At 46.4% G+C, this 24,636-nt stretch overlaps 1 protein-coding gene across 6 annotated transcripts in view; it reads left to right on the forward strand.

The window, feature by feature from the left end:
* The window catches only part of MAPK4 (mitogen-activated protein kinase 4), a 173,301-nt gene that overhangs the window by 108,110 nt on the left and 40,555 nt on the right, over nucleotides 1-24,636 (forward strand). For 5 of the 6 annotated variants that reach the window (XM_027525651.1, XM_027525650.1, XM_027525647.1 and 2 more), the window contains one exon: nucleotides 2,030-3,481. In XM_027525651.1, the coding sequence (XP_027381452.1) occupies nucleotides 2,936-3,481 (546 nt within the window). In that variant the 5' untranslated portion in view covers nucleotides 2,030-2,935. The remainder of the gene's footprint in view (nucleotides 1-2,029; nucleotides 3,482-24,636) is intronic. The other variant, XM_027525653.1, reaches the window with a different exon arrangement.

The raw sequence follows: 24,636 nt of genomic DNA on the forward strand, positions 1-24,636 counted from the left end.
TGACCCTGTCTGTGCTAGAAGCACTAAGCTGGTGTTCTTTGAGCCCCAGTGCCCTTATCTCCAAAGTGGGAACTCGGACTAGAATTGCAGTCTCTCAGTGGAGATGCTCATCAGGATGGTTAGCAAATCCAACTCTGCCCATTAAAGGCCTGTAGTGACTCCTTGTCAGAGTAGCCACAGAAGGCAGGACCACCCTCAGTTAAGGACCACTGGACTTGTTTGCTACAGTTGCTTCCCAATCTGAAATTCTGATTATTTTGTGGCTGGGCCCAATAAAAACATGTACAGTAGAATTACTGAAGGTTGATGAAACATCAGAATAGCAGGTACATCTTATGCAAGTAAAGGGAATTTTTAAGACTAGCAGCAACAGATAATATTTGTTGAGCAATTATTATGTTTCAGATTCTTGGCAAATTCCTTTCATTAGAAGTCTTTAGAGAGCATTTCGGAGAAGGCAATGGCACCCCACTCCAGTACTCTTGCCTGGAAAATCCCATGGACGGAGGAGCCTGGTAGGCTGCAGTCCATGGGGTCTAAGAGTTGGACACAACTGAGCGACTTCACTTTCACTTTTCACTTTCCTGCATTGGAGAAGGAAATGGCAACCCACTCCAATGTTCTTGCCTGGAGAATCCCAGGGACAGGGGAGCCTGGTGGGCTGCCGTCTATGGGGTCGCACAGAGTCGGACACAACTGAAGCGACTTAGCAGCAGCAGCAGCAGCAGCAGCAGAGAGCATTTGATTGTTTACCATTTCAGATCACTTGTGTCCTCTAATTTGTCCTCTTAATTTTAGAGCATTGAGTTGACAATTGTCTTGCTTCATTTACCATCTGCAAAGTTCAGATATGTATGTAGCCCTATAGGGGACCCTACAGTATGAAGATAATGAAGCAGCAGCCCTGGCTAGATTCACTCTTCTGCACAGGATACAGTATTTGTTCTCTGTATATGTGTAGATTTAACAAACTTAGGAAACCTGTGACTCCCTAAGAAGCTATAATATTGTCTTTTCTTCAGAGATCTGAAATGCTATTTTTGCCATTTTTTTTTTTCCTCCCCAGTGAAGTCCTTTGCCTGCAATTTGAGTCAGGAACCACCAGGGGGCAATCAGGATATGATCTGACTCATTGCTTTCAAGAGTTGCTGCTGTTGCTGCTGCTAAGTTGCTTCAGTCGTGTCCGACTCTGTGTGACCCCATACGGCAGCCCACTAGGCTCCCCCGTCCCTGGGATTCTCCAGGCAAGAACACTGGAGTGGGTTGTCATTTCCTTCTCCGTTGCATGAAAGTGAAAAGTGAAAGTGAAGTCATTCAGTCGTGTCCGACTCTTCTCGACCCCTTAGAGCGAGGTCCCCATTATCAGAAAGAATACAGTTCATCGTGCCAATGCTACTGTCCTGCTAAGAAGCCTATGTCCTGTTTTGCTGTGCAGAAAGTTCCTTGTCTAGGGTGGCAATAAAATTTCCTTATAGTTTGTATGTATGCATTCATGTGCTATTACATGGAAAGAAAGAGATACAAATAATTAAATCTGTGTTTAGCAAATTCTCCCAAAATATTCAAAGACATTTGCAAAAGAAGGAAGAAAAGGGGTCCAAGTAGAAAAACAAATTTATGGATCCCTTATTTTCTGTCTGCAATGAGTTCCTTTTTACTGTTACCCTTCTCTGCTAGTGCTGCTCTGTGTGTTTGGAGGGCATAATGAATGATTTTTGCAAAAGTCAGAGCTGATCACTGCCACCCACAGCTTGTGCATGTTAACCTTCGGGGAGAAGGCATTTACATTAAAGGCACACTAGCTGATGATCTTATCAAATCAATCCATCTTCTCTCTCTTCCAGGGGAGCGTTGCACACAGCAGGCTGGGTGGCTTGGGCAGTGCAAAGCCTGGAATCCCCTGAGCAAGCAATGTTTCAGCTGGCTGGACAGATCAAATAACACTTGGGCTGGTTAACAAAAGGCACCCAAGTGGGAAGGTGTTGGAAGCCGAAGTGTGGAAATTTACCCAACATTGTCTCTTTGACAGGGAAGGAGACTCGGTCTGAAAGATGCTGCATTCCTGCCAGCCTCTCTGGGTCCAGCAGAACACAATCTCCTTCACGGTGATGTGGATGAGGGGGTGACAGAGGACACTGCCTGCCTCTGAAGTCTCCGGAGGATCCAGGCCAGGCAGGTGAGACCCAGGTCTGGGACTTCAGGTGCAGTTTGGTGTAGAGTTCATGAAAGGTGCTTGAATTTCTCCAGCTTTCTTCACCAACATTCAACAGACTGGTTTGGGTTTCAGAATCTGAGAGGAGCTGGTAGAAAGGAACGCTGGCAGAGGTACAGAGAAGTCCCTACAAGCCTCTCAATCCACTGTTGGGATCCCTTCATACTGCTTGGGACTGGGAGGGCAGCTGCCAGAGGCTCCCAGGCTGCCAGAGGCTGTGATACCACTAGACTTTGGACCTTCAAAAGGAAAGGAACATAGCTCAGCAACGGCTGCTCATTTGAGCCAGAAGGAACCTCTTATAACAAAGGATTTAAACGGGAGAGTTTCTGCATCTTTACTTTGTGGTCCATCATGAGAGAAAACTTTCCATTCACATAGATAATGGGACTGGGTTTTCTTTCCAAAATACTGTATTTGAAAGAATCATGAGCCATTCTAAGCTTCCAGGGAGGCTCAGGGCACATAGGAGTTGGTGGACAGCCTTCCCAGGGCAAGGCTAAGGGGACAGCCTGAGCCTCCAACTTCTGCAGCTCAGCGGGTATGGACAGATGCCACTCTTGTCTCCAGAGAGCCGGTGGCAGTGACATCACCAGGAGAAAAGGCATCCTTCAGCCTCGGGACTTGACAGAATGAGGAGGGCTGGGGAAGCCAGGAGCTGGGACTTGGTCTTTCCTGACTGCCCCTCTGTCCCACGGGCAGCGCCTGACCACTGAGCCAACCATGGCCGAGAAGGGCGGCTGCCTCGCCAGCGTCTATGGCTATGACCTGGGCGGGCGCTTCGTTGACTTCCAGCCCCTGGGTTTCGGCGTCAACGGGCTGGTGCTGTCGGCCGTGGACAGCAGGGCCCGCCGGAAGGTGGCGGTGAAGAAGATCACCCTGAGTGACGCCCGCAGCAGGAAGCACGCGCTCCGGGAGATCAAGATTATCCAGCGCCTGGACCACGACAACATCGTGAAGGTGTACGAGGTGCTGGGGCCCCAGGGCACCGACCTGCAGGGCGAGCTGTTCAAGTTCAGCGTGGCCTACATCGTCCAGGAGTACATGGAGACCGACCTGGCACGCCTGCTGGAGCAGGGCACGCTGACCGAGGAGCACGCCAAGCTGTTCATGTACCAGCTGCTCCGGGGGCTCAAGTACATCCACTCTGCCAACGTGCTGCACCGGGACCTGAAGCCCGCCAACATCTTCATCAGCACCGAGGACCTCGTGCTCAAGATTGGGGATTTTGGGTTGGCGAGGATCGTTGATCAGCACTATTCACACAAGGTATGTCTGGCTGGAATGACTGAGACAGGCGGTCCTTGGAATCCTCAAGAACACTCGGTGTTTGAGAGGGTATTCCTAGCCCAGTGGAATCAGAGGACTGGGCTCGGTACTTAGGGGGAAGCTGGAGGGTGCGAGAAAGAGGGGAGGTCCGGTTCTTAGTCTTGCCTCTGCCACGTGGCCATGACCAATGATTCATGGCTCTACAGGAGGCGGTTGGATTAGATGATCCAGTTCTAAACTCTGTGGCTTTATAATTGTGCAGCTGGGGAGCTCCCCCAGTGGTCTAGTGGTTAGGATTCCAAGCTTTTACTGCCGCAGCCTGGGTTCAATCCCTGGCTGAACTAGGATCCTGTAAGCTGTGTAGCACAGCCAAAAAAAAAAAATGTGCTGCTGGTGAATTTGCCTCTGGCACCATTTTATCCCTGCCATCTGCCTAACCTCCTCCCCTCCCTACCCTCTACTCAGGACTCCCGGGAGGCCTCCCAGGATTTGAGTCTTACTCTCTGGCTCATCTTGCCTCCTCCTTCCATCAAAGTTGCCCCACTCTGTGTTCCATTCTCTCTGTGGACAGTGGCACAAATGGTGAATCTGATAAACTCATTCTCGGCATACCTTATCCAGCTAGGGGCTCAGCTCTCCCAGGTCCCGTGATGCCCTGGGCCCGCAGTGTGATGTTGAAGCCACAGGGTCCGGTTGGTGCTGAGACCCCACATGGTGGTCAGCTAAACACACCAGCAGCTGCAGAGATCAGAGCTGCCCCGGCCACACGGACACTCGTTCTCAAGGCCCCTGACTACTTCTTACCTAATCCACTGGGCCCTTCAGAAGCTAGGAGTTCTCTGAAGTTCTGTTCTCCTTACACCAGTTCCTCTGACTTTAGGGGAGCCTCTGAGCATCTCAGGCAGGCACCCCTCAACAGAGCTGTGGGGTGGCTGTGACTTCCGGCCTCCTGCCAAAACTTGTGGATCATGAATTTTTACTACTGGATTAGCCAAAAAGTTCATCCCAATTTGCAGAAACACCCGAATGAAGTTTCTGGCCAACCCAAGAGAATAAGTGCATTCCTCAGGAGATGGGTACATCATAACCTGTTACCAGCCACAGGGCTGGGGTGGGCAATGAGTGGGGAGGGCATCTCTGACCTTGAACGTGTTCTGGCCTTCTCTCTGAGGCCCCGTTCCTCTGCTCTCCCTTGCCACCCTATCTGCCTCCAGCCAGGTCACAGACACTGAGAAAAGGTGCTGACCTGCCTGGCGCAGCGGCAGTGGGGTGGCGGGGGGAGGGGGCTGGGGGGGGCAGGGCTCCCTGTCCCACCCTCCCTGGCTGGATCCTGGGATCCAGCTCAGATTTCAGACCTTGCATCAGCCCAGCTGGCTCTCGTTGCCTGGTGCCGCCTGAACCACGAGCTTGCCCTCTGTCCCCACTCCTGCAGCCAGGCCATCTGTCAAACCTGACAGCCGAGTCTGTAGGAAGGAATGTCCACGGTAAAAAAAAAAAAAAAAATCCCATGCCCTTCTGTCTTCCTAATTCTCTGTGCTGGTTCTCTTTTCTTCAAAGGAGCAGTGATTCCAAACAATTGAACTGAAGGTTTTAACCCAAATCTGCCCTTATTTGGTAAAAAGGACCAGAGAATCCGTGATACTGTTATTTCTGGGATGCACAAAACCACTTTCTGAATTGGAATAAACCAGGACGTTTGGAAATAATAAAAGGAGCTTTTCTTCGATGCAAGTGAAGTGCTATTATGGGAACAGGCGCAGAACAGCACATGGTGGGGGCTTTCAGGAAAATGAGGGCAGGGGGTTGTTGGGGCAAGCAGTGTCTGTGGCAGTGATTCCTAAGGAGGTGTGAGGAGGTGATGCTGTGATGGAGACGGAGACCCGGGCTCCCTTCTGGGGATGCTGCCTGGGACACAGTCACCCCCGGGAGCCTCTATTTCCCCATCTTTGATAAGGGTGATCATATGTGCCCTGCCTGCCCCCCTAGATCGAGGTTATGAATCAAAATGGAACATAAAAGCAAAGCCCCTTAGAAAGTAGTAAGGAACACCACCCCCCCACCACCCCATCCTGCTCAGAGTGCTGGCTGAGTACACGGGGCCTGGGAGCTACACTGGGAGCCATGGAGGAGCCTCAGGTTCATTGACCACCAACGCTGGCCGTGTGCCTGTCCCTCAGGGGTGGGAAGCCACCGTCTCTCTGGTCAGGACTTTCATTTTCCTGATGCAGAGGAATTTAGATGCTCTGACTTGCTCTTCTGTGGGGTCTCTTCAATAAAATTAACTGTGGGAGGTTTAAAAGAAAAAAAAAAATCATGGAGCCAGTGACAGGCCCAGTAGGAGCTGACATCAGCCCTGGGTTTGGCGGGCATCCCCACCCCCGTCGGCCTCCTCCTCGTATGCTCTCTGCTTTTAGCTTCCTCCCTACTCTTCCCCAAGTGATGACGAAAGCTTTATATTCAGTGCCTTTATCTGATTGCATTTAAATCAGTTCTCATTTAATTCTCATAATGCCGTGAGGCACTTTGGGCAAATGGTCCATTTTAAGATGGAGAGAACTGGCTTTCTCAAGATTACTTGGCTGACTGCAGCAGAAGGGACACAAGAATTCGGCCTTCTAGCATCTTGATGAATGGTCTTTCCATGCGCCATTTCCTCCATGGAGGCTGTCTGGGTCTTTGCTTCCTTTGAATTCCCCGCCCCCCATAACCTGGATCTTCTAGCACCCACCATTGACTGCTTTATGGTATTTCTGCCACTGTCTTCTGTGTTCTTAGGCTAAGAGCTCCGTGGTTCTTGACGGCTGTATCACGTTCATATCAGTTTCCTCCAGGGAGTCTAATCCTGTACCCGAGACATGGCCCAGGTGATTGTGTTGACTGTCGTGAACAAACTGAAGAATTGTCATGGGCCAGCATGTTGCAGATGGCAAGCTTTGGGGTCATTGATTCCATGTGCTTAGACGGTTTGACTCTCGGAGAGAGAGCATGGCATTCTTCCAGCCAACAGAAGTCAGAAGTAGGCACCTGGTCTCCCCGGTGTGTTTGGAGGACGATTGCCTTCATGTGAGCGGCTCTAAACTTGACCCCTCTGAAAGCTTCAAGGATCCTACGCTGGCCCCGAAGAAGCTCATGCACATTTGGGCTGCAGCCAGTGCCTTTGTGTGGGTTACAGCCCAGGGTCAGGGACAGGCTTTGTGATCTGACGGTGGGGAAGGGGGTGGGGGGAGGAGCTGGACATGGATGCAGCAGCTGGTCCTCCTTGTCCTTGTTGTAACTCTGTCCTGAGTGGACAGCAAGTCTCCTTCCCGTCCACATCCCCCCTCGTCTAGCAGGGCCCAGGGAAGGTGTCCATTGTGTTTGTCTCATGGAGGAAAAGGCCTTCTCTTCTCTAATGGGTATCTGACCCCTTTGGAGCATCAAGTTACAGTCAGCAAACATTATGGGCACGTGACCCCCTCCCACACCACCCCAAGGGTCTTTGATTTTGCAAGGCAGAGGGCAACTAGAGGCCCTGGTTGACCCACACCGACAGTAGAATGTGGCAGTGGGTAGCAATAGGGGTACTCTGGCGGCTCTCACTCATCAGACACGGCATGGGGGACCCCTGGTTTCTCTGTGTCATTCACCATGTGACCTCAATTCTTTTACCTTGTGTAGGTCATTCCCAGAATAAGAGATCTATAAGGAGACCTCCCAATCACCTGGTCCATTTCTTCCATCTGACAGATGGAAATACTGAGGTCTAGGAAAGAGATCTGTTTAAGACCACACAAGGATTGGCTGAGCCTAGAGTACCATGTCCACTGTTTTTTTCTGAGCTCCTTCTCAACTGTCTGATCTGTCAAATGGGGCCATCATTCCCCTTCTGCTTATTTCATAGGATCCTTGTTAGCATCAGTGAAAGCAGGGATGTCAAAGGCTTTCCTGATGCGCGAAAGGCTAAATCACTAACAACCGCTTGCCCAGTAGATGCCGTGGTAACACCAGGCAGACACCCAATGTCAGTTTCCCCTCCACCGACATATGGACCCACGGACAGGGGGGCCTGGCATGCTGCAGTCCACGGGGTGGCAAAGAGTCAGACATGACTGAGCCACTGAACAGCCTGACGTGATGGCCGAAGGGCAAGCCAGGAGGCCCCACCTCCTGAGGGCGGCTGCCGGCCTGTGTTCTTGTCATGAACCCTTTTCTGCCCGCCTCCTCGGCAGGCCTGCTAATTAGTTCCTTGTGTGTGTCAAGAGGAGGCAGCTGGAAGAGCATGTTTCCCTTTGAATTTATCCTATTAGGGAGTAGATGAGCTCAAAAGAGGGAAAAAACGTAGTTTAAGACTTCACTAAGTTCTGTGTAAATTCTGAGAAATGTCAGGAGCCCCCAGGAGAGGGTGCTGAAGGCTGAACAGGGCACTGACAGCCTGATTAGCTGTGTGAACATGTCCCTCCAGGCAGGGGCCTGGGAGAGGGAACCATCTTTTGTCCTTGCCGGGAGCTGCCAGTGGACCTGCCTTTCCTGGAAGCGGTAAGCAGAGAAAACTGCAAAGGAAAGAAAGCAAGAGGAAGAGGCCTATAGCATGTGTCTTGGTGGATCATTCAAGCAAGTCCAAGTTTTCTGCCAGGCTGGCCTGCCTTTGGGTCCTTACCCCTTCCTATTGGGTTGGCCAGAAGGTTCTTAAGATCCAGACAGTTCCATAGGATGTTATGGAAAAACCTGGGCTTTCTGGCCAACCCAATACTTCAGAACCGTCCATCTTCTTACCTTATAATTCATGATCGGAATGCTCTCACACTCTGCCTCTGCATCTCATGAAGATTTCCTTAGAAATCAACTAGTACCATCATCCTCAAAGCGTGGCTCTGGACCAGCAGCATCAGCCTTACCTGGGCACTTGTTAGAGATGCAGGTTCTCAGTTCCCATCTCAGACCTACGGGATCAGAAACTCAGCGTGGGGGCCCAGCAAGCTGCGGTTCAACATGCCTCCAGGTGATTCTCACGCGGGTGAACTGTTAAGCATCACTGATCTGAAGATGTGGAGTAGCTTGTCTGTGAGCAAGCTACTTTTATTTTGTGAGTGTTCCTTTTAGTTTTTTCTTGAATACTTGCTATTTATTTGGTTATGTCGAGTCTCGGTTGGGGCGCGGAATCGTCATTGCATCATGTGGGGTCTTTTGTTGTGCTGCACCGACTCTCTAGTTGAGCTATGAGCTCAGTAGTTGTGAAGTGAGAGCTTAGTTGCTCCAAGGCACGTGCGATCTTATTTCCCCAACCAGGGATCGAACCCATGTCTCCTCCATTGCAAGGTGGATTTGTAACCACTGGACCACCAAAGTCCCCAGAAAGTGGACCCTCCTGGTGTATCTGCTGATGTGTGCAGTTGAGGTTCTCAAACTTGAGCTCAATGAAGAAGGCTAAGAACTCCTCGCAGGTAACATAGGTGTGTTTGAAGTAGGTACCTTAACCAAAAGGGGTACTTAATGGTGGCGATATCAGGCACTGTAATGGGGAATTATGAAGATGGTTTTCGGCAGGATGACTTTTAAGGCTTTAGTCACATCACTTGGAAACCGCCTGGTCCACCATCCCTTGAGCTTGGTGGAAAACTGCACAAAAACAGTCCATCAGGAGTGCTGGTTCTGTTTAGGTTTCACTTTAACAAGAGTTAGGTGATTCTGGGGCTTCCCAGGTGGCTCAGTGGTAAAGAATCTGCCTGCCAAGCAGGAGACATGGGTTTGATCCTTGGGTCAGGAAGATCCCCTAGAGAAGGAAGTGGTATGACACTCCAGTATTCTTTCCTGGAAAATCCCATGGACAGAGGAGCCTGTCTGGCTACAGTCCATAGGGTCGCAAAGAGTCAGACAGACTTGCAAAAAAACAACAAGGTGATACAAGAAATGATTTTAGAAAACATGGTTTTTATCCTGGTGTAAACTACCTCACTAGATGTTATTTAAAGACAAGACATTGCTTTCACAGTTCAGCGAGACTGATTGAGGGCTCAGCAAATTACTGCAGTTTGTTAAGACTTGTGGTTCAAGGTCCCAAAGGAGGCGAAGAGGTACATGATGGAAAATGTATCAGGCAGCTTCCAAAGGCTGTGCATAGAGCTTTGATTAGCTGTGTTTTTGCTGGTGAGATTGTGTTGATCTACCACACCTCCTCCTCCTCTGGGCCACTCTGCCTGCCTTTGATGGCTTCTTGTCTGTCTAGGCCAAGATAACCCTCCTCCTCCTGCCTAGGCAGACACACAGATTCCTTTGAACCTGAACCTAGGAGGAGAAATGTCCATTTCTGTGGCTGAAATAGAGTCTTTGTCGCTGATCAAGAGACCGTCCATTTGTTGTTCTGTGTGCCTTTATTTTGCATGGCCTCCATCTTGAAGATGCAGATATGTAGGCGCAGGAAGGGAGGAGGGGCTTGCCTGGCATCCCAGAAAAGGACCGGGGTCCACAGTGCAGGCACTGGGAGGGGCCCAGCCACTCCTGAGGTCCAAGGTTTCATGAGAAAGTGGACTCATTGAAGGACAACTTGCTGGGGGCCCAGCTAGAAGTTCTTAAGCTGCTAAGAACATTATTCTCAATCAGTGGAGGTGAAAAGGTTTATTTAAAAGGCTATGAAACATCTCATTTTAAAATGGAAAACTATGACCTAGGGGATTAGAACAGAGGTTGTTCTAGAGTCAAGTGTCCCTGAAACCTCAGGCTGACCTGGGAAAGTTCATTTTGGTGGCTTTCAGAGCTTCCCTGGTTCCTACTGCACACCCCCCGCCCCCGCCCCTGGCCCCAGGAGCAGAGTCTTCATTCTGTCCCTAGGCCTCCTCTGGTCCTTCTCTACCCACTGCCAGAGTCCTACACACAGGGAAGCAACCCCACTTAGCTCCAGTGGTGACATTGTAAACCTTTAATAACTGGCATGGCCCAAGCATCAACCAATTCGAAAGGAAGCTAGCTGGCAGAGTCCTGGAGGTGCCCTGCTTGCCAGAAGTTGATCCTTCATTGCTCCATCGTAGGGACGTCTGGGAGTATCTGGGAATGAGGCCAAGGTGATGAGCGAGGGAACGGAGCTCGGAGCAGCGGCTACTTCCCAGCCAGTCTGCAGGTATTTCCTTACTGACAGCTGGCCTAACTGTACCAGTGCGTACCTGTCATCCTTTTCTGCCTTTCTCTGAATGTCAAAGTTCGTCCTTCCCATACACCTGGGTCCGGTTCTCCACTGGGGGGTGAATGGTTGATTAAATAGCGCAGAGAGATCACCACCTCCCTCCTTCCTGTCAACACCCGCCTACTCACTCACCTACTCACAATTAGAGCTGCCATCTCCTACGGTGAGCTCCAAAGCTCTAGGAGAATTCAAGAAGCAGGAAGTCAGCCTTCTTGCTAGGAATGCTAGAGAGTGGCTAGTATTTTATGTAGTTCAGGCTTTCTGGGGACAAATTCTTTTATCTAGAAAGTGTCTTTATTTCTCTCTCATTTAAAAAGTTTGTTTTCCCAGGACAGAAAGCTCTGAATCTATATTTTTCTCTTTCAGCACTTAAAAATGTCCATGCTTTATTTCCTATCCCTAATGTTTCTCAAGAGAAGGTCTTCATATGGATCATTGTTCCTCCATATGTAATGTATTTTTCTCTCTTAACTGCTTTCAAGATTCTTTCTTGATCTTTAACTTCCAGAAGCTTGATTGTGGTGTGCCCAGGTATGGTTTTCTTTGTACTTATCCCATTTAGATAATTCATTGAACTTCTCAGATACCTGTATTTTCCCCCACCATATTTGGGATATTTTCAGCAATCATTTTTTTCCTGTCCCCATTTTCTCTTCTCCTTCCAGGCTCTGATTATACGTGTGTTACTCAGCTTGGTATGTCGCAAAAGTTTGTCCTCCAATCTTTTTCCTCTTTTTCAGAATGGATAATATCTATGGTTCTGTCTTCAACTTCCTTGACCTTTTCTTCTGCCATCTTTAATTTGCTGTTAAGCTCATTGGATGAAGTTTTCATTTTGGATGCTGTACTTTCCTACAATTTCTATTTGCTTCTTTTTCATAGTTTCCACTTATATACTGGGATTTCCCCATCTTTTCACTCACTGAGATCATATTTTTCTTTACGTTCTTGAACATATAATACCTGCTTTAAAGTCTTTACTAATTTGAACATCTGGGACATCTCAGCATCTGTTTCCTATTGTTTTCCTTGAATTTGGGTCACTTTTCCTGCTCCTCCGCATTTCTAGTAATTTTTGGTTGTTTGTGGATATTACAGTTGCTACCCTGAAAGGAGCTTGAATTATACTGTTTTCCTTTAATAAGTGTTGAATTTTGTTCTGACGGGGAGTTAATTCACCCGTAGTGAATTACGGGATCCTTGATCCTGTTGAGGCTTGGGTTCATGCTTCGACAGGGCAGGCCTAGCGTGGACCTGACTCCAGAGTGTGATCCTTACTCCTGTGGTATGACCTTGCTGTTGTCTCACTTGAATGTCTGGAATGTGAATAAGGAGTTTCCTCCCTCTGGCTAGATTGAAACGCCTACGTTTCCAGGGTTTCTGCAACTTCTACTATCCGCGTTCTGCTCTAAGTTCCAAAGTAACTACTCTTCGCTAGATCTCACCCTGTGTATGGGCAGACCAGCCTTCGGCCAGAGATCTGTGGGGGATCTCCCCCCTCTACAAACTCCTGAGCATGTCCCCTATGAAGCTCCTTCCTCTCCAGTATCCTGCCCCATGGGCTCCAGTGCTTCTGTAGCTGCAGACCCCAGCCTCTAATTCCTCAACTCGGTAGGACAACTGTACTCTGCTTTATTCCCCCTTCCTGTGTGGTGGTTGGAAATCTACTCAGGCAGAGTGCCAGGTGAACACGAAGCTCACCTGATGTGTTTCTTTCCCTTTTTTCAGGGATCCTGTATAGCCTATTCAGTTCAGTCACTCAGTCGTGTCCAACTCTCTGCGACCCCATGGATTGCAGCACGCCAGGCTTCCAGTTAGTCCATCACTAACTCCCGGAGTTTACTCAAACTCATGTCCATTGAGTAGGTGATGCCATCCAACCATCTCATCCTCTGTCGTCCCCTTCTCCTCCCACCTTCAATCTTTCCCAGAATCAGGGTCTTTTCCAGTGAGTCAGTTCTTCCCATCAAGTGGTTGAAGTATTGGAGTTTCAGCTTCAGCATCAGTCCTTCCAATGAATATTCAGGACTAACTTCCTTTAGGATGGACTGGTTGGATCTCCTTGCAGTCCAAGGGACTCTATTGTTGAATCCCTAAAAACTGCTGTGTATATTTGTTTTATACTTGATTTCAGCAGGAGGGCAAATCCAGCACTGGTTACTCCATCATGATCAGAAATGGCCAGCCCTAACATTTAATGATGTAAGGCTCTGTGTGGCTGTGAATCTTTTAAAGCTAGCACACAAGCACCTTGGAGGAAGTGTTGATGACTTATATCTACATCCCTGTAGCATGCTTAATGATTGTTATTAAATGTAATGAAATGGAGAGTCTGGGAGATCAGTGTTGAATAATGTTTTCCTCCATCATTTTTGCTTAGGAGATGTGCTGGGAAGGGAACTCCTTCCAGATAGCATCTTCTGTTCCTTCAGTCGTGGTGGGAAGGATCCCAATTGCTCCAGTACTGACTCCAGTCTCTCTACTTAGGGACTCCAAGGTTATAAATGTCTCAGGAACATGACACACTTATTCTATAGGCAGATATTCCTGTGTTTATAGTGAAGAAGGAGGATTAGAAAATTGGATCAAATCCTTTTTCATTTTCTCCTGAAATGTGATTTCTTTCTTCATCCTTTACCGTGGTAGTCTATTGAGAAGACAGCAGTATAGAAACAGAAGGCTCAACGGGAGCATCAGATTGCTATGCCTACCCTTACATTCATGGGTAGCTTCTCAATCAGCACTACACTTGGAGCTGGGAGAGAACCAACTTTATCTGTAGCTTCATTTGCTGCCACCCAATTATCTTGTGCTGTATCACTGACTTCTCAGCATTTGCTGGAAAATACTTGGTGACAGGTCTAGTCCCCCACACTGTTCCCTCTGCTCCCACATACACCCCTAATTATCCCTGCAAACTCCACTCAAAAGCCCCAATTCTGTAAAGCTTCACCCAGCTCTCCAGGGAGTTAATCACACCTTCCTCTGGTTGTCCATAACAGTTAACCCCATGCCATTGTGATTATTTATCTAAAATGTTTATGATGATGCCTCTACCCTAATAGATAGTAGGGCCCTTAGGAAAGAGTATCTCATTCATCAGATGAATACGCTGAGGCACAGACAGTAACTTGTGCCAGGTCCCCCAGCTAGTAAATGGCAGAGTTGGGTTTAAAAGTTTCAAAGCCTAATAGAATAACCACCTCATGGTGCCTTCAGAGGTCATGCTTTATCCACTGAGCATACTGCCTTGTTGGCTATTTAGATGACAGTGTTTCCAAAAGTCATATATTCCGACTGTCCTTTCACTGACTGACCTACTTGTCACACCCTTTCCTAAAGTCTTCCAGAACAGATACCTTGTGGAGTCAGTGGGAACGTGACATCTCTGCTCCATAAATGACTCTCCGTTCATGTTGTTGGTATTTTGTTGTTGCTGTTCAGTCACTCAGTCGTGTCCGACTCTTCGACCACATGGACTGCAGCATGCCACATTTCCCTGTCCTTCACCATCTCCTGGAGTTGGCTCAGATTCATGTCCATCGAGTCAGTGATGCCATCCAACCCTTCTCCTCCCGCCTTCAATCTTTCCCAGCATCAGGGTCTTTTCCAATGAGTCAGCTCTTCGCATCAGGTGGCCAAAGTATTGGAGCTTCAGCATCAGTCCTTCAAATGAATATTCAGGACTGATTTCCTTTAGGATGGACTGGTTGGATCTCCTTGCAGTCCAAGGGACTCTCAAGAGTCTTCTCCAACACCACAGTTTGAAAGCATCAATTCTTCAGCGCTCAGCCTTCTTTATGGTCCAACTCTAACATCTGTACATGACTACTGGAAAAACTATAGCTTTGAAAAGATGGACCTTTGTTGACAAAGTGATGTCTCTGCTTTTTCATATGGTGTCTAGGTTGGTCATAGCTTTTCTTCTAAGGAGCAAGTGTCTTTTAATTTCATGGCTGCCATCACCATCTGCAGTGATTTTGGAGCCAAATAAATAAAGTCTGTCACTGCTTCCATTGTTTCCCCATCTATTTGCCATGAAGTAATGGGACTGGATGCCATGATCTTAGTTTTTTGAATGTCAAGTTTTAAACAGCTTCTTCATTCTCCTCTTTCACCTTCACCAAGAGGCTCCTTAGCTCCTCTTCACTTTCTGCCATTAGAGAGGTGTCATCTGCATATCTGAGGTTATTGATATTTCTACCAGCAATCTTGATTCCAGCTTGTGCTTCCTCCAACCTGGAATTTCGCATGATGTACTCTGCATATAAGCTAAATAAGCAGGGTGACAATATACAGCCTTGCCGTACTCCTTTCCCAGTTTTGAGCCAGTCCATTATTCCATGTCCAGCTCTAACTGTTGCTCTTGACTTCCATACATGTTTCTCAGGAGGCAGCTAAGATGGTCTGGTATCCCCATCTCTTTAAGAATTGTCCACAGTTTGCTGTGATCCACATAGTCAAAGGCTTTAGTGTAGTCAGTGTATTTGTGCTGATACTCTGCGGGGCAGCCATGTCACTCTATTGGCTCATATTGAGGTTGTAGCCAACTAACTTCTAATAAGTTTGGTATTCCCTATTCACATTCATGGGCTTCCCTGGTGGCTTAGAGGGTGAAGCGCCTGCCTGCAATGTGGGAGACCCAGGTTTGATCCCGGGGTGGGGAAGATCCCCTGGAGAAGGAAATGGCAACCCACTCCAGTACTCTTGCCTGGAAAATCCCATGGATGGAGGAGCCTGGTAGGCTACAGTCCATGGGGTCGCAAAGAGTCAGACACGACTGAGCGACATGTATGTATGTTTGTTCGTTTATTCACATTTATATCATTGATTTTTAGCCCAAGTACAAAACTTTGCCTTTCTCCCTTCTCTCTCTTCTTGGCTTCCAGCAAATATTTCAGCCTGACAAGGTCTTTTGGCTCTTTGCTCTATCACATAATCTTATCCCATACAGCTTCATAATTCACAAGCCAATTTTCTATTACTTCACCCATATCACTGATTTTAAAATGTGTGAAGAGATTAGGTGAAAGGCTTAGTCTCATGGCCACCAGCTACTTCCTTCCAGGGTGGCAGTGACCCTAAGCCAGAATACTTTGGGTTTAGCTGTCCAACCACTTGTGAATTTACATCATTTTATAGTGGTCTGACCCATGTTTCTTCACTGTCCACAAAGACGTCCTGAGAGATTGAGCTAAATGCTTTGTTGAGATTCAGGGACATTGTCTATAGTATCCTCTCATTCTACCTCAGTACAGTTTTAAATTCATCCCCAAGTAAAAAATCCCAATTCAAGCTGCATAACCAACTATGATTCCTAGATACATGGAACTTAGATCTTGGCAAACAGTACCTCTTTACTTAAAGAAAACCTGAGACATGAAAATTTAAACTTAACACATTTATGTTGGAGGTTACGGCATGGTTAAGTAGACTATGTCCATCCACTAAATAGAAAGATATACAACCATTTTCAATGGTGATTTTGAAGAGTTTAGAATAACATAGAAACTGTATATGTAATAAGGATTGGGTTTAGAAAGGAAGATACAGCATTGGATAGATGGTATGATCATAAGAGTTTAAAGCAAGCAGAGAAGAAAGATATATAAAAAACAGATGAGAAGTAAAAACTCCAAAATGCTAACGACTGGACTATACATGGTGTTTTTTTTTCCCCAGTCATTCCAAAAGTACAATATAAACATGCACACTTTTTAAAAATACTTTATTTGTGGCTGTGCTGGGTCTTCATTGCTACGAGGGCTTTTTTCCAGTTGCAGTGAGCAGGGTGGAGAAGGAAATGGCAACCCACTCCAGTATTCTTGCCTGGAGAATCCCAGGGACGGGACAGCCTGGTGGGCTGCCGTCTATGGGGTCGAAGAGAGTCGGACAGGACTGAAGCGACTTAGCAGCAGCAGCAGCAGCGAGCAGGGGCTCTCTGCAACAGTGAGAGTTGCAGCACGCAGACTTCTCACTGCAGCGGCTTCTCTTGTTGTGGAGCATGGGGTCTAGAGCCTGCGAGCCTCTGTGATTGCGGTGTGAGGGCTCAGCAGTGGTAGCTCCCAGGCTCTAGAGCACAGGCTTAGTGGCTGGGGCGCACGAGCTTAGTTGCTCTGCAGCGTGTGGGATCTTCCCAGACCAGGGATCGAACCTGTGTCTCCTGCACTGGCAGACAGATTCTTTTTTGTCCCAGTGATCTCTTCAGGTAGGAAGCTGGGGAAGTTTGTTTGCTGGGTGGGACGAGTAAGCTTGCAAAAACATGTTTATTGCAAAAATAGGTAAACTCAGATCATTTGGCCTCTGAGAGAGCCGGGTCAAGCACCGTGGCATCTGGCCCAGGAGGCTGGACATGCTGACCCTTGTCTGCATTCTGCCTGGAGGTGCCCGTGCTGTCGAGTGTGTAAATCTTACCTCCCCACCCAGGGTGGCAGCTGTGCTTTGGCCACTGGCTCCACGGGAACGTGGGGCAGGCTCTTCTGGCTGTGCCATCCTCTGGGAAGCAGAACTGCTCCCCTCAGAGGCAGGGTGGCCAGATGCTAACTGCTGCCATGAGCAAATTACTTTACCTTCCTCACAAGCCTCTGATGGCTGGCTCCATCCTCTCATGATCGATTCTACTTCTCAGGGCCGTGCAAGAGTCGAGAAGATGATGCGTGTAATGTGTGTGTCAGCTATCTTGGAAGGACTCAGTAAACAGTGGCTCTTTTTTTTTACTATGATTATGAATCACCATTGGAGGGAATTATGACACCTGAAATTTGACCACTAATGACGCCAAAACTCAGCCTCTGTGCACCAGTGCCGAATCGATTCTCAGAGTTTTAGGTGAAGTAGAAAAGCTTTATTGCCTTGCCAGGCAAAGGGCGACATGCAGGCTCATGCTCTCAAATCTCAAATCAAACCCGGTCCCAGGCTGGGGGGTATTTGGTGAGGAGTTTTATAGCAGTGGTTGGGGGTGGGAGGAGGTTGCTAATAAGGATCAGGGTTTGTGTGGGGTCTGGTGGCTCAGATGGTAAAGAATCTACATGCAATACAGGAGACCTGGGTTGGGAAGATCCCCTGCCAAAGGGAACGGCCACCCACTCCAGTATTCTTGCCTGGAGAATTCCATGGACAGAGGAGCCTGGCAGGCTACACTCCATGGGGTCGCAGAGAGTCAGACAGGACTGAGCAACTTTGACTTTCACTGCGTTTCTTTTATCTGACCTCAGGTGGTCTCTTGATAAGCGTCTCTGGTTCTTGAGATTATCAAACTGTGACCTTCTTTCTGGAATGAAGAATGCTTCATCAAGTTAACATCTCCCACTTGCTGGAAGTTTCAGTTCTGTAGACGAGTTCAAAGATACCATGTGTATCCTTTGAGGCAGAACCGGGCCCCTGCCCCAAGCCTGCACTGTCGTTTCTTGATGCAACTCTCGTCTCTGCATCCCCTCCCATCCCTATTAGCAACTCTTTGAACCTGCCCTCTAGAACTCAAAGAAGGTCATGGAGGCTGAAGCCTATTTCCTACAAATAAGAAATGGGGGACACAGAATGGCTTCCACTCCCAGGAACCCCACAGAGTCCTGTTCAGTTTCACTAACAGTAAATTTTATTGAGACAGTTGACCATGTTTTATTTTCTCTTCTAAGATACAAATTGAAGGAGTGAAGAAGAGGAAAAGTTCAGAAAGCCTTTATTTGAATAAACTTGTCCAAATGGATGGATTAGGAAGCAGTGCACTGGGGGAAGTGTATTTAACCCAAAGAGGGATCAGAATAGGGAGCCGCCTGCCTTAGTTTTTGACACTTTGGCCATTTAGCCAAAGTGATTTTAGTACAGAGGTTATACACTAAGAAAGTGAAAGTGAAGTTGCTCAGTCATGTCCGACTCTTTGTGACCCCATGGACTGTAGCCTATCAGGCTCCTCCGTCCATGGGATTTTCCAGGCAAGAGTGCTGGAGTGGATTGCCATTTCCTTCTCCAATGGATCTTCCCAACCCAGGAATCAAACCCCGGTCTCCCACATTGTAGACAGATGCTTTACTGTCTGAACCACCAGGGCAATTTCTTTACACTAAGAGTGATATTCAAAACACTTAATTGCTAAGGTTTGGGACCAACCAATCGAAATAGACGTTGGTAATGACCAATCAGCATGGATCCTGGTTGCTATGAGCACCCAAATCCCTACCTCTGCACACCTCACTCTACAAAGCCTGGAAGGCAGAGCCCTGCCTCCCCAGAGATGCTCCTTTAGACATCTGCCAGCAGCTCCACATCTGGGCACGCAGAGCAGTAATCGAGAGCCAAGCCCTGGTCCCAGAGCTGCCCCGAGCTCTCATTCCTGCTTCCTTCTCTTGTCCATGACACCATGTTTGCCCTCTGCTCTCCACCACACCTCTGACAGCAGGCATTGGGGAGCTGTTCCTTAGTCTCCCTGCTGGGCCGTGCTGGCCCCTCCTGTGTCCCCAGATGACCTGGACGGCAGGTTTCCAAGATGTCGGGGCCTCTGGAGTATGGCCGTGAAGATTTTATTCTGCGTGGCACCTGCTACGCAGAACTGCTGCCATCTGTAGAAACCATGAGTCCTCCTGGAGGTAATCTCAGTTAAACAGTTATGATCTGCAGGACGCATCTTCTTGGAGATGAATATTTCCCATTTTACATCCCTACACTGTTGATTTTGGATTTGGAGTCACAATTCCCTGTGTAAGAGAGTGAGCCCAGAGTGACCATCCTGGCCTGGCTCCACAGGCCAGCACCCTGGAGGAAGGAGGTTGTCTGTAGATTGCGTGATGAAGGCAGAGGAGTCTGACGCCAGAAGACTAAGCTTGTAAGTCTGGTTGTCTTGGCTTTTTATATGAGCTCCGCTCTGTGGTCACCAGCTGCCCTTATTCCTGGCCCCAACCAATTTGCATATGGTGGGTGGGTCAGATGCTAATGAGAGAATAAACAGGTGAGAGCTACTCCAGCTAGGGGACCAATATCGTCATTTCGAACCTGAACATTTTCCCGCAGTTCACAATAGTGAGCCCTGGAAGTTCTTTCCCATCCTTGATAACTCTGGGTCCTCCCACCAACCCTCTGAGGGAGGCAGGTCACATTACTTACTGTTCTCACTTGACAGCTGAGGACTAGGGAGCCCCAGGGGCTGAGAGGTTCATCTAAGACCTGCTGCTAATAAGTAGCAGTGGCGGACCAGACCTGCCTCTGGGCACCAGGAGCAGCTGATGCAGCTGGGCTCAGCTTCAGAACTCGAGAACTCCCCTGCCGCCTTCCGTGATGAGGGAAGAGTCATAAGACAGGGGGCACTTGATTCTGCTTTCCCGAGAGGACACGAGGCAAACAGAGCAGTTCTGTGACCTTCACCACACCCCACGGTGAGCAGACAGGGAACCAGACGGGAACTGACAGTTCCTGTGTCCTCGGCCCGCCCTCCTCTCTGCGGGTCTCTTCCCACCTTCCCACGTGCCTCCTGCTGTCCCCCAGCACTCCCATGGGCCCTCTTCTTCCATCTCTCCCCACTGGAAACTTACTGAGGCCCAGGGCCTGCTTCTTGGGAACACAGGCTCCCACCAAGGGACCAGAGCTCGCTACCCCAGCGTTCAGCCAGTTGGAAAAGTGCTACCAGCTAGGGTATCACTTTTCAGTAGAATATTTGCCTCTAAACTCTTTTAAAACCAGTTTGGCTGAAATAAACAATTTACCCATTTAAAGTGTACAATCCAATGGCTTTTAGCATATTCAGAGTCATGCATGTAGCACCAGAATCAATTTTAAAACGTCCTCAGACATATTCCTAAAAGATCTCACCCACCTTAGTCACCATCCCCCAAAGTCTCCACACCTCCCCACCATCCTTGGCAAGCAAGAAATCTACTTTCTTTATAGATTTGCTTATTCTGGGCATTTCACATAAATGGAATCATGCAATATGTGATTCTTTGTGACTGACTTCTTAGTGTTTTCAAGGTTCATCCACGTGGTGGAAGATTTTAGTACTTCCTTTCTTTTTACTGCTGAATTACATTCCACTGTATATACAACATTTTGCTTATCTGTTCCTTAACTGATGGATAGGTCAGCTGTTTCCACTTTGGGGTTTTGGATTAATGCTGCTATGAACATTCATGTACACGTTTTTGTGTTTACAGAGGTTTTCCTTTCTCTTGGATTATATACATAGGACTTGAATTACTGGGTCGTATGGTACCGTTGGAGGAATTACCAGGATGTTTTCCAAAATGGCAGCATTATTTTACATTCTCACCAGCAATGTGTGAGGGTTCAATTTCTCTAAATATTCACACACACTTGAGATTCTGTTTTTATTCTAGCCATCCTAGTGGGTGTGAAGTGGCATGTCATTGTGGTTTTGATTTCCATCTCCCTGATGTCTGATGATGTTGAGTATCTTTTCATGTGTTTATTGGCCATTTGTATATCTTCTTTGGGGGACTGTCTGCTCATATCCTCTGCTCATCCATTTTAAAATTTTTTATAGAATTGTACAAGTTCTTTACATATTCTAGATGCAAGTCTCTTATCATATAAACAGTTTGCAAAAAAAAAATTTCTTCCATTCTTTGGGTTATTCTTTTTACTGTCTTGGTGTTACCTTTTGAAGCACGAAAGTGTTTCTTTTTGATGATATCCAGTTGATGTACTTTTTATTTTCTTGCTCTTGCTTTTGGTGTCGAATCTAAGAAACCACAGCCTAATCCAAGTTCATGAAGATTTAACCCATCATTCCTCAAAAGTTTTATGGTTTTAGTTCTTCCATTTGGGTCTTTGACGCATTTTGAGTTAACTTTTATATAAGATGTGAGATTTTTGTCATAAGTTTTGACATCAGGAGTGTGAGTCTGACAACATTGTTCTTTTTCAAGATTGTTTTGTCTATTTAGGTCATAAAAAGGATGCATTCTATAAGGATGAATCTTGAAACTGTTAATACTAAGTGAAAGCAGTCAGTTACAAAAGGCCACATACTGTATGAGTCCATTTATTTATATATGAGTCCATTTCAAATACATTATATGAAATATACAAAATAAGCAAATTCAGAGAGACAGAAAATAAATTTGTGTTAGGAGCTAGAGGTTGGGGAAAAATGGAGTGTGACTTCCAATAAGAATGAGGTTTTATGTTGGGGTGACAAAAACATTCTGGAATTAGGTAGTAATGATGTTTATATAATCTTGCCAATGTACTGAAAACCACTGGATTCTTAAATAGTGAATTTTATGATATGTGAATTATATCTTAAAAAATTAAGCAGATCATTTGATATCACTGTATCTATTAAAGAAATTAAATGTGTAGTTAAAAACTACCTCACAAAGAAAACCCCAGGCCCAAATAACTTCATAGGTGAATGTTACCAAATATTTAAGGAAGTAAGTACCAATTCTATAAGCTCTTTCAAAATATTGAAGAGAATGGACTATTTTCCAATTCATTCTAAGCATTACCGTGAAGCCAAACCTGGCAAAACCATTACAGGAAAACAACAGATTAATATCTCCCATTAACACTGATATAAAATTTCTAAACAGAACTATCAAATTGAATTTAGCAACATATAAAAAGGAAAATGCACATCAGTCAAGTATGTTTTATCTCAGGAATGCAAGTTTGGCTTAATATTTGAAAATCAATGTTATAACCATTTTGGAAAATGATTTGGCAGTTCCTTTAAAAGTTAAACTTACATCTACCATGATTCAGACATTGCACTTCTATATATTTACCCAAGAGAAGTGAAAGCATATGTGCATACAAAGACTTGTGTATAAAATTTTATAGCAGCTTTCTTTTCACAGAGAAAAACTAGAAGCCACCCAGATCCATCAACATCCATGTAAACAAACTGGGTCCTACTCAGCCTTCACAGGGTGACCAGAGGGGCCGCACTGCTGGGATTCATAGGATACCTTCTGCAAAAGACCCAAGGTCAGGAAAGGTACCACCCTACCAGATACATAAAAATAAACAATAAAAAAACAGCAATTTAGGTGAAATTAGGCAGCAGAAGAACATGTTCCAGATTAAGAAATAAGATTGTTAAAATCCCAGAAAAATAACCAAGTGAAGTAGAGATACACAATCTACCCAAGGAGGAGTTTCAGGGTAAGGATCGTAAAGATGATCAAGGAACTCAGGAGAACTGATGCACAGAGCAAGAAATTAGAAGATTTAAACAAAGAGTTAGAAAATATAAAGAACAAACAGAGATGAAGAATATAGTGACTGAAATCAAAAATATGCTAGAAAGAATCAGTAGTAAACTAAATGATATAGGAGAATGGATCCGCAAGCTGGAACGCAGTAGTAGAAATCACCGATGCTGGACAGGAAAAAGAAAAGAAACGAGGACAGTGTAAGAGACCTCGGCAACAACATCAAGCACACTAATATTCATGGTACAGGGGTCCCAGAGGGACAGGAGAGAGGGAGGAACTGAGAACATGCTTGAAGACATAATAGCTGCAAACCTTCCCTAACCTGGGAAAGAAAACACACATTCAAGTCCAGAAAGAAAAGAGTCCCAAACAGAATCAACCCAAAGAGAAACACAAGACTCACTGTAAATGGCAAAAAATAGAGTATTAAAAGCAACAAGGGAAAAACAACAAAGAACATACGAGGGAACTCCCGTAAGGCTATCAGCTGACGTTTCAGCAGAAATTCTGTAGGCCGGAAGGGAATGGCATGATATATTTCAGCTAATGAAAGAGAAAAACCTACAACCAAGAATATTCTACCTGAGTAGAATTCTTCCTGAATGAGAGCAAGGTTCTCATTCAGATTTGCTGGAGAGATCAAAAGAAAAAGAGAGAGGGGATCCAAATCAATACAACCAGAAATGTAAAAGGAGAAGTTACAATTGATAGCAACAAAATACAAAAGATCATAAGAGACTAAAACAGACAACTATCGGTTCAGTTCAGTTGCTCAGTCATGTCCGACTCTTCGCGACCCCATGAATTGCAGCACGCCAGGCCTCCCTGTCCATCACCAACTCCCGGAGTTCACTCAGACTCACGTCCATCAAGTCAGTGATGCCATCCAGCCATCTCATCCTCTACCCATAAAATGGACAACCTAGAAGAAAGGAACAAATTCTTAGAAAGGTGTAGTCTCCCAACACAGAATCAGTAAGAAAGAGAAAATATGAACAGACCAGTTACCAGTAATGAAATTGAATCAGTGATTAAAAAAAAAAAATGAACTCCCAACAAACAAAAGTCCATGACCAAATGACTACACAGGTGAATTCTACTAAACGTTTAGAAGAATTAACATGGCTTCTCAAACTATTCCCCGCCCCCCACAAAAAAGCACCAAAAAAGTGCTCCCAAACTCATTCTACAAGGCCTGCATCATTCTGATACCAAATCAGACAAAGATACAACAAAAAAAGAACATTACAGACCAATATCATTGATGAGCAAAGATGCAAAAATTCTCACCAAAATATTGGCAAACCAAATCCAATTATACATAAAAAGGATCATACAGCATAATCAAGTGGGATTTATCTCAGGGGTGTAAGGGTTTTTCAATATCTGCAAAATTAATGTGACGCACATTAACAAGTGCATGCATGCTCAGTCACTCAGTCGTGTCCAGCTCTTTGCAACCCCACAGACTGTAGCCTGCCAGGCTGCCCTGTCCGTGGGATTCTACAGGCAAGAAAACTGGGTTGCCATTTCCTCCTCCGGGACATCTTCCTGACCCAAGGATCAAATCCACATCTTCTTCGTCTCCTGCATTGGCAGGCAGATTCTTTATCACTGTGCCATCTAGGAGGCCCCATATTAACAAATTGAAGAATAAAAAGCATATGATTACCTCAGTAAGTTTAGAAAAAGGTTTTGATAAAATCAATATCCATTTATGATAAAAACTCTCCAGAAAGTGGGTATAGAGGGAACCTACCTCAACATAATAAAGGCCATATATGACAAACCTACAGCTAACATCTTACTAAACGGTGAAAAGCCTACAATCA

Source organism: Bos indicus x Bos taurus, chromosome 24, assembly GCF_003369695.1.
Source record: "Bos indicus x Bos taurus breed Angus x Brahman F1 hybrid chromosome 24, Bos_hybrid_MaternalHap_v2.0, whole genome shotgun sequence".
NCBI lineage: Eukaryota > Metazoa > Chordata > Mammalia > Artiodactyla > Bovidae > Bos > Bos indicus x Bos taurus.